At 47.3% G+C, this 15,258-nt stretch overlaps 1 protein-coding gene across 4 annotated transcripts in view; it reads left to right on the top strand.

Moving 5' to 3' along the window:
* The first annotated feature begins 2,456 nt into the window (after window positions 1-2,456).
* MCF2L (MCF.2 cell line derived transforming sequence like) overlaps window positions 2,457-15,258 on the top strand; it is a 183,953-nt gene continuing 171,151 nt past the window's right edge. For all 4 annotated transcript variants that reach the window (XM_090258627.1, XM_090258629.1, XM_090258632.1 and 1 more), the window contains exons 1-2: window positions 2,457-2,844; window positions 8,971-9,137. In XM_090258627.1, coding sequence (XP_090114753.1) covers window positions 8,975-9,137 — 163 coding nt within the window. In that variant the 5' untranslated portion in view covers window positions 2,457-2,844; window positions 8,971-8,974. The remainder of the gene's footprint in view (window positions 2,845-8,970; window positions 9,138-15,258) is intronic.

Consider the following 15,258-nt stretch of genomic DNA (forward strand, 5'->3'; position numbering starts at 1 on the left):
CATGTGCCAAGACACTAAACATGTGTTCTAACATGGAATGACGGCTGGAGGCAGAGGAACCCTGCTCTCCACCACAAGCACATGATAGCCCTGCATGAATTAACTTTTAGGTTTCTGCTCCTCAGGGTGCACCTTCTAAAACACCCTTTGTGATGGTAATTTCCTTGTACCTCACTGAGGCTTCTGTAGTTGTGAAAGCCAGAGTCACAAAGAACTCATCTGGCCATAACAAGGCAGACATCAACAGGGCACTACCCAGGACAGTGATAAGCTGAGCTGGGCTTTTGTTCTTGGGGAAATTCACTTCCTCTTGAATTACCTCCACTTTAGAATTAGCCCTAAGATTTTCTGAACAGCACACAACTCAGGGTTTTGACCTCTGTATTTTCACTGAGTTGGTGACCATGTTCCAAAGCAGTAAGCATTCATGGAGCAGGAAAGACAGGCTGGGTCTGTAGGTTTGCTGTTTCCCAGGGAGCTGCCTACCAGTTCTGTGCCAGTTTGTGGGGTGTATGACTGAGGTGATTATTCAGGATGCTGGGTGGCAGGCCTTGCGTTGTGGCAGAATGCATTTCAGTTTGGAGTCTGTGTTGGGCCTCCTGTGGGATTTGAGCCTGCATCCTGCACGCACTCTTCTGATGGGGTTGTGACTCGGGTCACTGGCCATTTCCCCTCATTTTCTGCACCAGCGGTGTTCTCTGCTCGCACATCCTGCAGAGAGCTCCTCCCCAGCCCCATGGGCTACCTCCCTTTGGACTTTTATTGCTCAGTTAAACAATATTTAATACAGCCTGTCAGAGAGAATCTCTGTTACCAGATGGTCTTCAATGCTCTCATCGGAAACAGGGTGTTGGTCTTAAATAAAATAAAAATAAAAATAAAGAACACCATGTTGGCCCACTCTGATCTTTTTCTTGCAGGTTTTTTTTTGGGTGTTTCCAGTAATGAGCCCCTCCTGTCTCCTGGGCCCATTTGGTGAGGTAGACTATTGCACTGAGAGAGTTCCCCTTCTGTTTAATTTCCTATCTCCCTCAAATTGCCTCAGATCGTCTCCAGCTCAGCCTGTCCCCTTCCTCTGTGAATCCCTCTGGCTCGGTTCACTCAGGAACCCCTGTTCTCATGCTGCACCCACCACCTGCCCCAAATCCTCTGCAGGAGAGCGTGGTGCCTGGACACAGCATCCCGTGCAGGGAGAGCCTGGGCCCCTCCACAGAGTGGCCCCAGTGTGCACAGCCGGGCGCTGGGGAGCACACCCTGATTTTCCATGAGACCCCAGGCGGTGCTGTGCAGCCGGTCTGACCCCATGCAGGTCAGTGCCCAGGCCACTCTTCCCTCCAGATAAATGTCCAAGAATCCGCTGGGAGGGGCTTAGGCAGTACTGTGACTCCCCAACGTGGTGCGCCTCCTGCACTTTGGGTTTATATTTATTTCCCACTCGGCAGAACTCTGTTTTTGTTTTATTCAAACGGGCTGCCCACCTTTATCCACAAAATGCAGACATTTAAAGCCCCAGTTAAAGTTTATGTCTAGATCAACATTTGGGATGTTTTAGTTTTTCTATGCTTTTTCTTTCTTTAGATCTAATCAAACTTCTGTTTCCCCGGAACCTTGGAAGACACAGGAATGAAAAGGCAGAGTCTTTTTTCTTTTCCTTACAAACGTGTTGCGAGGTTAGGTATCCAGGCCGCCGTTCTCCTCACAAGGCCCTGTGTGCTTCTCTCTTGGAAGCTCGTTTGCATAAATAGAGAGAGGTGCAGTGGGCAACCTCGAGTGCCCTAGGAATTGAAAATGGGCAGCCATAGCCCTAATAGATTGTGGAGCCCTGATTTCCCATTTTTTTGACCTTCCCGCCAGGCGACCCGGCCCAGGCACTGGTCGGTCCAGCGGAGTCGCGGAGCTCCGAGGATCTAGGGTGGCAGGGAGTTCCAGCGTGAGACTTGGGACTTCAGAGAGGACGTACAATCTCCCTTCTGGCCGACTCTGGCCAGGTCCCTCGAGGGAGCGGGTGGAACTCTAGTTTGCTGGTGAGCCCCGGGATGTGAGGTTGCAGCTGGGGAGAACCCAGAGCAGACCCCCAAGTCCGTCCCGTACCCCAGTGGTCGTGAGGTCCGGATTCGGGGCCAGAGTGACCCCAGGCGTAGGGCCCTGAGCTGCTCTCGGCTGTCCTTTGGGAAGAAGGGGAGGGAGGGGCTGGAGGCGGCCCCGCCCCCGCCCCCGCCCCCGCCGGCTCCTGGACACCAGCTCCCTGCACTCTACTCCACTCCTCCAGACCCCGCCCCTCCCCTGCGACCCCGCCCCGCCTACCCTTAGCCCCGCCCTGTCCCCTGCCGCTCCCTCCCCTCTCAGGCCTACCCCTGCCCACCCCGCCCCTCTCCCAGACCTTTACCCCCTTCTCTCTCTCTCCTTCCCCCTCCCCTTCCCTGAGCTGTCCACTCCGGTCCCTCCGCGCTCCCTCCCCATCCCCCGACTTCTCCCTTTCCTCCTGCCCTCTCCTCCCTCTAACTTGGCCCCGCTGTCTACCTTTCCCCTGCCTCTCCCCGACGTCCTGCTCCTCCTGCCCCGACCCCTCCCTCTCTTCCTCCTCCCCAGGTCCCTTCCCACTCCTGCCCTTCTCTTGCCCCTCTCCAGGCCCTCCCCGCCCCGCTCCACTATACCCTACCCCCTCCTTCCACTGCCCTTTTCTCCTCCCCCTCCCTTTCTCCTCCCCTTTCCCCTTCACCTCCTCCCCTGCCCCGGGACTGAGAGGAGTCGGTGGCGTCAGCACGGTGGCACCTGTGGGCACCTGCGAGCGTGGAGGACGAAGAACCGAAGACCGCGGGGAGGACTGTCCCACGGCCGGGCCAGGTGTGTGGAGGGCGGGAGGGATGGCTAGAGGGTGGCAGGAGGAGATCGCTCGGACAAGGCGTCCGGGAGGCCGAGGGACTGTGGTCTGGGCGGGCTCCGACCGTCATCCGCCTCCCCCCACCCCCACACCCTGCCCCGCCCCGCATCGGACCTCCTGGATCCCAGGGGATCCCTGCCTAGACGCTGCTCCAGGTGCACCGATTCCCCGCCTCATGGCTATGGGCAGGGCGTCCTCTCACATCCCGACAGGTGTCTTCCCCTCCTGGGGTCCCCTAAAACCTCTCAGAGCCACACCCCCAAAGTCTCCCGCCTTTGCATCATTTCTGGGACAGGTGTGGGGACAGGGCAGTGTGGGTTGAGTGTTGCCTGGCAGCGCCCCTCTGGGAAGGTCTCCCAGCTCTGCATCGGGAAGGGCTATGCCTTTCAAAAAGATAAGGACAAGAAGACTCCTGCAGTTTAAAAAAGACAATTTCGTTTTCTCATTCAAGTCCAAAGCTATTCCTACCACATGTTTTTAAAATCACCTTTGTTGCTCTTCATCCCTTTGGCTCCCGTGTATGTAGAGCTAAATAAACACTTAAGTATGAACCATAATGGAGGAGGCTGCAGGTGGAGAGAAACCCGAAGGAGACTTTTTTAAATTTTTATTTTATTTAGGAACTACAGTCTTGACTTTACTGGGAACGTCCCCATCCAGGGGCAGGTGGCCTGATATTGTCCCCGACATACTGCCTGTGACTGCCTGGCACCCTGGCCAGGGAAGGGGTTAAGATGACCATAAGCTCACAGGCAGGATGTGCAGGGGCTGGCCGTGGGAGGCCCCAGGATGTGTGGCCACCGAATGGCAGGGCTGAGCCGCAAAAATAGAAGCTCGCCCCCAGGGGCTGTTGGTGGTGGAGTGTCTGCAGCCCACTCCGGTGCAGGCAGGAGACCCCCCTTGGCTGGTAAGTGTAGAGGTGCGGGCCCTTTAAGGAGCCCTCACACTGGAGGGTCTTCTAATATGTGAATCTGATGGACTGACTGGCCCAAAGCTGGTTTTGAGACCTGAGTTCTCAGACCAAAATTTTTCTGAGTTCTGTCCCAGCTTGCTTAGATCACCTGCTGCTGGTGAGGGACCACCGCCTTCTCACACCTATGGGGGAAAGGGGACATTCCTGTTCTGCAGTCCTAAGTGTGTCCAGCTGGTAAAATGGGACCATTTACCAGTTGGTAAAATGAGAGGGTTTTCGGCTTTACTTTAGGACCCCCACCCCTTAACTTTTCCACTCCCCCCTTGGGCTCTGCAGCACCCTCCCAAGCCCTGATTTCATGACTGGCAGGAGCCTGGGCATCTGCAGCTAACACTCCTGGGTGCAGTTATTGTCAAGAGCTCCAATGCCTCTGTGAACCTCAGTTTTGCTTTATGTGAAATGAGGGTGACCCCTACCCTGTCTGCCTCACAGAATTGTGAAAACAAGTGATTTGTGTGAAAGGCTGTGAAGTACTGTACACAGGGGCTTGCAGCTAAGAGGTTGGGTTTAGGGACCTGGAAGCTTAGTTACAATCTGTGTTACATATTCCCAGTTTCAAAGAGTGGTAGGAGGCAAGGTTTTCTTACAAGAGATCTGCAAGAACAGTGCGGAGGGAGACAGTAATTTAACCTATTAAGGTGACTGGATCTGCAGAGCACGGTGCAGGGGGATCACTTCTGTGTGAAATCCGATCTTTTGATTTTGAGACAACCCCTGGTCTTTATTGCATTCATGTCATAACCAGGTGGTCCAAGATAAACTTTCTAGCTATGTTCCTCTTCTGAGGTTGAAGACTTAAAATAAAATCTGGACATTTATCTTGGAAAGGCAGCATCTTGGTGACTCCAAGTGAAATTACAGTCACTTCAAAAGGAGAGGTCTCTGCCCCTAGGTTACTTAATTAACTTTCCTAACATGGGGAGAAAGCTTGAAGAGCCTGCACCAGGCAGGTAACCTTTGAGACTTGTCAGGTGACGTGTTTGTTGGCTGTAACTCATAGTTGGGGGTCATTCACCCTAATCTCTTGAGAAAGTGAAGAATATTATTCAAATTACTAAACTGAAACAAAGACAAAACTCTGAGCAAATTTAATAAGGCAGTATGATGTGAATGCCAATGAGTGTACCAGCTGTCAAGCACGTAAGATCTTCTCAGTGTCTCCCTTCTCCCTTGTCTATTTCTTATTCAGAATTAAGGCGTAGAGAACGAGTGCAGAAGAGAACTGACCCCTGCAGGGAAAGGCCCTGGTCTTGTCCACACAAAAGGGTTGTAAGAGGTAGGATCTGAATGAGGAGATGAAGATAGAGATGGACAGAGAGGTGGGGGAGAAGAGAAAGCAGTGAGGAAGGAGGAGATGAGGCAGGGGGATAAACACACAGGGAAAGCAGCTGGTTCCCTCACACCTGGCTGCTGACCGCACCTTCCCCCTCACCTTCAGCTCGCCCTTTCCTCGGTCCACCTTCCTTTTTCTTTGAATGGTAAGGCTACGTATTTAATATGGGCAATTCTTAACTGATAATGCAGTTGTTATGAGTGATGATGATACAGCCACTTGGGATATTTCTATTTTAAATGCATTTTTCTCGTGTTCCTGCTTCCATTGAGAAGGAGCTGGAGCTGGGAGAGTCAGATTTTCACACTCGTGCAATTACTGTCCTTTCAGTGCGAGTCTGCACAGTGCTGGGTCTGCCCCCGCACTTCTTTTCATCAAACTCTCCCAAGGGCCCTGTGACTGCACCATGAGCATGAGGGCCCCTGAGCTGGGATGTCAGAGTGCTTATTTGCATGGAAATCTGGTCCATGTGCAGACTGGCTCTCCCAGGATCCTGAGCTCTTTGCGGGTGGGGGCTGCCCTGAGGACTGTTCCCTCAGAACCCAGGTGGACCATACAGGTGTGCTGGAACCTTGGCCTAGCAGACAGGAGGGCCAATGAAGCTAGTTGGATTGGATCTCCACTGTGCTTGGCCAAGTCCCAGCTATCTAGTGACCGAGTTCTCATATGTGTGCTGTGTGCGAGATACCTAGAGCTCTAGAGAGAGATAAAGACCAGCCTTGGGCCCACTGTCATTTCACCTCAATCCTAGCTGCTTAAGAGGACTTTTTCAGTGGGAGACAGAACACCCAAAGGGCATTGACATGGTTTGCTGCTCTGAGGATATTTCGATCGATTTGAGAGACAGAGAGAGAGAGAGAGAGAGAGAGAGAGAGAGAGAGAGAGAGAGAGAGAGAAACACTGATGTGAGAAACATCAATAGGTTACCTGCCCTGACTGGTGATTGAACCCACAACTTAGGTATATGCCCTGACCAGGAATCGAACCCACAACCTTTTGGTTTACAGGATGATGCTCCAACCAACTGAGTCATGCATCCAGAATTACAGTCTTGAGATTTTTAAAATGAAAAGATATTAATGACAACCAAGGTGGGTCTGACATCTGGATTTGTCCTCCGTGCCCCAAGAGTTACTTAGCTGTGGAAAATCTACTGTTGGAGAATCTACCCTTTCTCCTGTGCCCGTGTCTGCCTGCATTGTCTCAGGGCTGTTTTGACCACAACACCCTTTACTTTTTAGGATGCCGTTGTCCAAAGCAGCTGAAAAATAAAAATCTTAGTGGGAGGAGGGAGCCTTAGACAGAAGCCCCACTCTCCTCAGGCTCCTGGCACCAGCTGTCCTCAGCAAAACCCAGCAGTCTCAGGTGCCTGAGGCTGACCTGCCAAGGAGGGGAGGCAGCACTGGACCTTGTCCTGTCCAAGCAGGGGATGGCCTCCCCATCAAGTCAGGTGAAGGGCACGTTTGTTCTGTTTTTCAGAACAAACTAAATTCAAACCAAACCTTAGATCTTCTTAATCATATCTTGAGACTGAGTGAATACTGATACTTGTAAAATTTCGCTGAGTAGAGGACAGAAACAGCAGGAACCTTTCTTGGGTTGGTGGAAGGGCTCAGATAATGGATAGCTCTCCCGGGACCTGGGGAAGATCTTGGCCTGTGGGAACAGAAGTGCAAGCACACACTGGGCCTTTTCTTGCTCCCTTCTGGAGGTTTAAGATCACAATTAGCCCACTTGTGTTTGAAATTCTCCCAGTGGAATCTGGAAGAAAAGAGGACAGACAGGATTTTCTGTTTTGTTTTTAATCAGGAAAATCTCCCTCTTTTTTAGTGTCAAAACTAGGTTTAAGCAATCAGAAGTCTATATACCCAGGTCTGGCTGTGCTTGACAGTCTGTGCCCTTCCTGGAACACTAGGCATGGTCTGATTTTCTTGGAAAGATGAAGCAGGAATCAAGGACAGTGACAAATGCTGAGGCGCGAGGTCCTGCCAGAGGAGAGTGGATATGAGATATGGCTCATTTTCTCTTGTTTTCACTGTGAAGTTTCCTGGTAATGGTGTTGTGCACAGAAGTTTAAGGAATAAGGTTATAAGAATCAGGAAGAAGCCCTGGCTGGTATGGCTCAGTGGATTGAGCGCCGGCCTGCCAACCAAAGGGCCTCCAGTTCGATTCCCAGTCAGGGCATATGCCTGCGTTGTAGGCCAGGTCCCCAGTTGGGGGCACGTGAGAGGCAACCATACATTGATGTTTCTCTCCCTCCCTTTCTTCCTCCCTTCCCCTCTCTCTAAAAATAAATAAGTAAAATCTTAAAAAAAAAAAAAAAAGAATCAGGAGGACATTCCTGGAAAAGTGACATGGAAGATACATATGAGTGATGAACAAGTTATTGACCAACAATATCACTAGTAAAAACAAAGGAATGGGCTATGTTGTAGGAATGGCAGTGAAGCCCAGGGGAATTGTGTGTTTTAGCAGGAAGAGGAGGGGGTGTGAGAAATGTCACATCCTGTAACGGATGAGTGTGGAGTTTGGTGACACCGCAAAGTGGGATCTAAACAGTGTGACCCCCGTACCCAGTCCTATGGTAGCTCCTTTCTCTCTGGAATGATCACTGAGGCTCAGTGCCTCAGTTCTCATGTAGGTGGCATATTGGAAACACTCCCTAGGGCCAGCCAGCATTGAGGGAGCTTATGAAGTTGCCCAGATGTCCGAAAGGTGGCCAGACCTGCAGACCTCAGTGAGCGCAGGGTAGCATCCTGTGACAAGGGATCAGGGAAAACCTTGAAGGAATGGTGGCTAGGGCTTGCCCCAAGACAGCAGGGGAGGGTGGGGGCCTCCACTAAAGGGAATGAAAGGAGGATATGTTTCTAATCTTCCAGTGTTCTCCTTGCCTGGGTGCTGAGGGCTTCCCCGTGTGGTGCCACTTGAGGCAGGGGCTCAGGTAAACCCAAAGTGGATAAAGCAGAAAACATAAGCAGTAAAATGGGAAGGTGAGGTTGCTTGTGGAGCCACGAGTCAAATATATTCAAGTCAAATTATTTATACCTTTATTCTTAAAGAAGGGACCCTGCCAGGTACTAAGCCAACAAGGGGAAATAATAATGAACCATAAATATGCTAAAAGACAAAGTACAAAGAAGTGTATTGGTAGTTACCTAATGAAGATGAATCTTTGGCCCAGCAACCAATTTCAGGTGGTTTCTGTTTAAGATATAGTTACTAGTTGTCTCTTTAAATTCAAGATTGCTTATAAAACACTTGATTTAAGTTTCTTTGCCAAATTTTCACAGGGGGAATAAGATTTTAATATTTGTTCTGGAACTCTGAGGACATTCTTTACTTAGAGGATTTAAAATGTTCTTAAGTAATCTAAATAAGTCATCAGCGATGGTTTTGAAAGTTTGCCAGTTTGGTGAAGTGGACTGTGACATTGAAACCAGGAGAACCAGAGACTTTATATCCTTGAAATAAGAGACTGAATGTCAAGGGGAAAAATCTAGGTTTTGCTTTCTCTCAAGCAGCAAAAGTAAATATTTTTTGCTTATGCAACTCTTTATTTCACTTCAATATTATATAAGAAGGCTGCTTGGTTAATTGAACATTGATACAGTAGAGATTTGTTGAAGAAGAATGAATTTAATTTTAAATACACTGTATCCATTTCAGAATAAATGTTGCTGAAGGCTGTATCCTAGTTATCTGGGCTTTGTTCAAAGAAATAACTCTGAGTGTATTGGCAGCATGAACTCATTTTCCTTTTAAAATCTGTTTTTCACACTATAGACTGATGTTTGACTGTTGGAGATTTATCTTGTGCAAGAAAACTGGAAGCAAGCATTGTTCTTCCCCACAAGGATCTAATGAGGCCAAAACAGAAGAAAGCGATCATCAGATTTATGTATCTGACGTCATCAGGCTTGTTCAAGATCAACTAGAGGAGACAGCGACAGGTAGAGGCCAGTTTTAAACTTTATTTTGAACTTGAAGCTCTTACTACTAATTGGACTCACAAATCTTGTTCTTAGCTATTCTGGTCTTTGTAGGGGACTGATGTGCTTTAGATCTGGAAGAACAGTTTGCTGGCTTCACTGGTCGTATGCAGGAGGCATGCAGACTGAGTTCAGGCAGCTGTTACCTGGCACACCTAGGTGAGAGAGTCTCAAGAGGTTTGCTCATTTGCCTTTCTGGTGGTTATTCAAGTTAGCATTTTAAAATGAGGTTGGCTCCTGAGAGAGATCATGAGAAATGTGTGTTTGGATTTTAAACAAAGCACAGAGTACCTGAGGGGAACTATTCCCAACCTTTGCTTCAGTTTTCAAAAACATAAGAGCTTTTGTTAAATTTGGTGTGTTGTCATATTGAGGTGGCGATGAAGCTTTTACCAGTCACCGAATCAGTGACCCATGCCCAAAACATGGAGTGAGCAGCACACACCATTGTGAGAGGACCCACACTCTCAAAACTCAGTCTGACCCCTTAATCCCAGCCTGGGGATGCTTTTCTCCTTGTTCCTGGTTAATCCGAGGCTTTCACACATTTCTTAATAGACAGAAGTAGCCAACTCCCAACTTGTAGTTTTGCCTTCATTTAATTATTTGTTGCTACTTTTTCCCCTAACAGACTCCAAAAGTATCATTTTCATTAGAGAAGGCAACACAGTCACGGACCACCCAAAGGAAGGTGAGAATCTGATGGTGATTGTGCTGACCTGGTACCACAGTGTCCACCTGGAGCTAGACCAGAACCAGGCAGACCTCCAAAGCCAATAGCTAGAGGCTCATCTGGGCACTTGGATGAAACTCCTTGTGCTCTAAATCTGGAGCTTTTTTGACCTTCTCCTAAGATGACATTTGCTGTACTTAACCTGCACTCTTGGACTTGTTAGGCAGAGATGTCATCATTCTGAGACTGTCTCTTGGCTTCTTTCTCAGGGCTGTGTCCAGGGTTTCCATCTTGTGACATGTGTCCATGGGTCATAGCTGTGCCACCTTTGGATGTCTGGCATTGGCATGTCTGCTCCTGAGGGATAGCTTGTAAATGCCCCCAGAACCAGCAGCTCTGAGCCACAGCTCTGCTGATGAACCCTTGCACTTGTGAACATGGTTGGCTATTTGAACTTGGCAGGCTGGGTGGCTGAATTCCAGTGTGGTCGCCCACCAGCAACTGTGTTTAGTTTTACAGGTTTAGAAACTTGATTTTTGTCACTTCCCTTGTCAGTGGTGATTCACAAGCAAGAGGCTGAAGCCTGTACCTCTAAGTTCATCTCCTTATGACAGGAGCATCCTGTTTTTTCCAACAAGAAGGTTTCTTACTTACTACCCAGGCACAGTTCTGCTTCTCTGATATGCATCCATATGGGGAACGAAGTGAGTAGTGAGATAGTCACCTCTCGGGAGAGTGACGGGAGGAGAGGATTTGGGGAAAATGCTGCCTAAAACCTGCTGCTTCTGCTTTGTGAAAAGGAGTAAGAAAGGAGGCAAGCTTCCAACTTAAGCAAGAGGGTGATTAATAGAGTGCGTATCCCTACTTATCATTTGTGTTTATGGCTGGAAGATTATCTAGTCTCCTAGTGCTCAGCATGGCTGCACATTAACTGCCCATAACCACTTAGAACCCAGCAAGAGCAGCTTTCCCAAGCCCCAGCGAACCTGCTGTGTATCAGGTTTGAGGGCTGTGATGGAGTTGACCTGTAGTGGAAATTGAGAACCTCTGTCACCAGCCCGACTGCCTGAATCATTTCCTGTTTTAACTGTGTCTCCCTAGCTGAGCAGTACGAGATCCCTGTGTGATCATGAGAACCATGACTCGAGAGCAGAGCGCCTGCGTTCAAATTCCAGTTTGTCGCTCTGTCACTCTCCAGCCCCATGAGTACGGGTGAGTTGTGACACCTCCTCACAATGTGGGCAATGGTGGCACCATGCCAACGCAGCTGCTGTTAGGATCACATGAGTGTGAAGTGCTCAGGACAGTGATTGTTGGAATTATGTCCCAGTACATCTGAGCTCCGAGTAATATCACCGCCCAAAGACGACTTCTTTCTCTTCTAACCTGCAGAACCCTTACAGAGCTACACACACACACGTGGGGGAAAAATGCACAAATAAAATGCAGTCCTTGACTTGGACTTAAAGTAAACAAAGACCACTTAAAATATTAGGTTGAATCATGAATTTGCCATTGTGCAAGTCAAAAATTTTTCAATATTGACAATTTCATGTGGATGAACTAAATGCCTTAATGCATTTGTGATGTGCAATTGTGCAGAATTCTGGGAGGGGACCAGGAGGTGTCGGCATGTCCACCTGGAGAAGGCTGGGGGGTAGGAAAGAGCTGCAGGAAGAAGGAGACTTGAAAACTTTGTGGCAACAGTGGCCACATTGTAGGAGATTCTTACAGAGCAGTTTGCAGAAGCAGTTAGCTTGGGCTTTGAAAATGTATTTTGGGAAAGGCAAAAATGACCACAGGAACGGATGATTGCGAGGTAGTCGGCTCTTTGATTATCTCCAGTGTTTCTGGCATGGATGGTAATCACAGCTTAATGAAGAGTGAGTGAATCACAGTGACTGTGACCTTTTCGGGGGGTCAAGTTGTGCATAGTATGATAGATGTGGCACTCGCAGTTTCCTGGTTCCTTGTCTTCCAAAGCTCATGTCATTTTCTTGGGAGAGTCATTGCTTTTTCCTTGCGTGCCATCTAATGTTGCGAAGCTGTCCTGGGAAGTGGCCGTTCCAGGAGCACACTGCATAGGAAAGGAAAGGCAGAACAGTGAGAACAGCACCAAGGGGCTGCGTTTGGTCGGTCTTGTCTTTGTGGTTTTATGAGTCCCAAGTGGGACATTCTCAAAAGAGGAATATATTGATTGTGGAAATGGAGTTTTCAGTGTTGCTATAAATGGTTAAATTCTCCTTTATAACCTTTCCTAATATGTTAGTCTTTTTCACTTGGACTTTTTATATTATTCAGGAAGCTAGCAGGAGTTCCAGTTCTTTAGAATACATGCTCACTGAACATGAATTTACAAATGACTGGGGACTGACTAGCTGGTATATTACTGGTTGATGCTAGAAGCACAAATAGTATTCTTCCCATAGCTGCTCTTAAAGGTCCAGGGCCATGGGTGGTAGTCGCTGGAGGGAGGGCATAGGGCCTTGACTCTCCAGGTCATAGGTAAGAAGGGCTTGGAGTGGATCAGTTCCCCAACTGCCTCTGCAAGACCTTTGGAAATTCCAGGCAGTCCTCTGGTCTCCCAAGATCTCCTAGATGGACTCTCCTAAGTGGTATCGACTTGGTGTTTTTCATTGTTGATTAAAATGGATGTGATGTATTACTTAGAACCAGGAATAACAATTCTGAGCTAGTGAAGAAACGTTTTTCACAGAACTGAAGATACTTAGAAAGTAGCTCAGCTACGAGAGCCCCAAATATTCTCATCCCCTCATCTCTGGCAGCCAGCACCACTTCTGTGGCATGTCCAGGAGTGGCATTGTTGGTGCTTTATCAGAAAATTGGTGGGCTTTCTGTTTAACTGTGTACCTTATAACATGTACTGTATGATTAAGGTCATTAAGGGGTCAAACTCCCCTCCAGAGAAAGAGCATTTGTCAGTACATCATTAGCGAAGAACATGCTGAGTCAGCAAGACGCAAAACTGTATGTTCCTCCACCTTTTCCCAGCTATGCTGAGTGGGTCTTCTGAGGAGATGGCCTTTGCTTTGTTTGCACCATTTCCACTTTATAGAAATTCTTCCTCCCTCTTGCCTTGCCTACTTCCTGGTGAAAACCCTGCACATGTGTCCAAGACCGGCAAAAACATCACGCGTTTCTGAAGCAGTCCTCCTGTAATCACTGTTCACAATCTCTGCCCTGGGAATGTGCCTAGACTCCAAGAGAGTACTTACTGTTTTTACCTCTGGAAATCTGGGTTCCTGTGTCTCTAGAGTCACTGAGCAGTGTGAAGACAGGGAGCATCTCCTTCCCTGCTTCCAACCCTGTGTCTATATCAGGGGGCTTCTTGGCTGCTGTGCCCAGCATGGGTTAGGGCAGCCTGATACATTGATCCCCTCAGCCTTCTGCAGAGCTCTGGGACAGCCCTGTGTCCTGTGCAAATGTTTTCTTCTTCCATGTGCACGTCACGGAAATATTTAGGAGGCACTGCACTAGCACATAGGATGGGCAGCTGATTGACTAAACTGAGTGGCAGGTAGCGCTTGGTTGTTTGGAAGTGATTCTGTTAGTGAAGAAGATGCATTCTGCTGAAGGATCTGAGTGAAGTGGAGAAAAGGAAGAGATTTTACTACCTGAACATTAAAACTGTACATTATAAATCTCCAGGAAGAAGATTAACCACCAATGAAGAACTAGAAAAAAATTGCTGTATGACCAAAGATATGCAAATCTCCTACAAAGTAGAATCAACAAAGCAAAAAGTTTATTATAAGGCTTGCAGAGATGACACACCACCATAAAGACAAGAAATACTGTGCTATAAATAAATACAGATAAGAAATGTAAATTTAACAAAGTCTCTTTTCTCCATTTTATAGACAAAAAGTTAAAACCCACTGCTGGTAAGAATGCCAATTCCTATAGCTGTAATGGAAAACAAGTTGATGGTATGGATAAAAATCTTCAAATATTTTGTTTTCAACCCGCATTTTCCACTTGTAATAATCTAAACTAAGGAATTAATTTTTCAAATTGTTGCAAAGATTCATGAACAAAGATGTTTATTGCAGCCATTATTTATGATGATGAATATTTGGAGAAAAGCAAAATATAGTATGAGGGGTTTGGTGAAATTATTTAGTTGTTAGGATGATCATTCTCCCATGTCTTATGCTATAAGAAGTGAAACAGCCAATTATAAAATGATGTACAATGATAGCAATTTTGTAAACACAAAGTATGTGTCATTTTGATAAAAGACATAAAATATGTACCAAAATGTATGTATTTATTATTACACATTTATTATTTGTTTTCCTCTGTTTTTCTGCTTGGGAAAACTTATTATCTCTGTGAGACTGTACCCTGTAGGCATGAGGACCAGTCTCCAATCCTGCTCCAACTTCTGTTCACAGGGAGCATGTGGTCTCCCCCTGTCCCCCTGCAGGCTAGTCATACAGGTGCTGTTTCTGCAGGAACCGTCCCCATTCTCAGTGTCTTGCTGAGACTGCACCTGTGCTTATCCCAAAGGCTGGAGCTCACCTAGCAACTCTGAAAGAAAAATGTCCCTGGAGAATTATCCTGGAACTTTACTGGTGGCCTTTGGGGAAAGGGCTAGATGTGAATAAAGCTATGGGAAAGTGGAGACAGGCATCCCCAATGCTTCTTCCCAGTCACAGGAAGAAGGGCCAACCTAGGAGAGGGGCTGGGCCTCCTGGGCAAAGGCAGGAGGGCAGAGATTTTCTTGTATCTGCTTGTTCTCAGTTGCCTTCAGCTTAAAAGAATCCATACAACAAAGTGGCATATTCTGGGGTGGCACATTCCGCTACCCTTCAACAATCATTTCTGCTACATCACAAAGAGTCATGTGGCCATGGAGGTGGCCATGCCACATAGGTGGTGACCCCTTCTTGTAATTTAGCTGTTGAAATGACTATGTCCTTTGTTGTGTGGAGTTTCTAGACTATGCTGTTGCACCTCAAAGCAGCACTTACATGTGTCTTTGTCCCTGTATTTTTTATAAATTATTAGTTTATGAGAACCTGAACAGCTTCTGGATCTTTTTTTTTTTGACATGACATCATAGTGGCATCCTTCCACTTGAGGAGTATGTGACTGTTTGCTTGTTTGTCTTTTGGGGATGTTGGCAGCCATTGGTGATCATTACATAGGTCTATTAATTCTTCAAAGTTGCAGATATTCTCATTCTATCATTCCTTTTTCATTTATTAGTTGGAACTTACCTAATAAACTTAACTGTTCTCCCTTAACTCACTTTTACCTTCAGTTACAGTTCTGGGAGAGTCAGTATAAATGCCTGATCCTTTCTTTTTTACTTAGCTGTTTCTAGAATAGTGTGTTTGTTCTTTAGCAACTTCCAAAGGGAATTAGTAAGCATTTTTTAAA

Source organism: Furipterus horrens, unplaced genomic scaffold (assembly GCF_987537825.1).
Source record: "Furipterus horrens unplaced genomic scaffold, mFurHor1.1.pri manual_scaffold_12, whole genome shotgun sequence".
NCBI classification, from domain to species: domain Eukaryota; kingdom Metazoa; phylum Chordata; class Mammalia; order Chiroptera; family Furipteridae; genus Furipterus; species Furipterus horrens.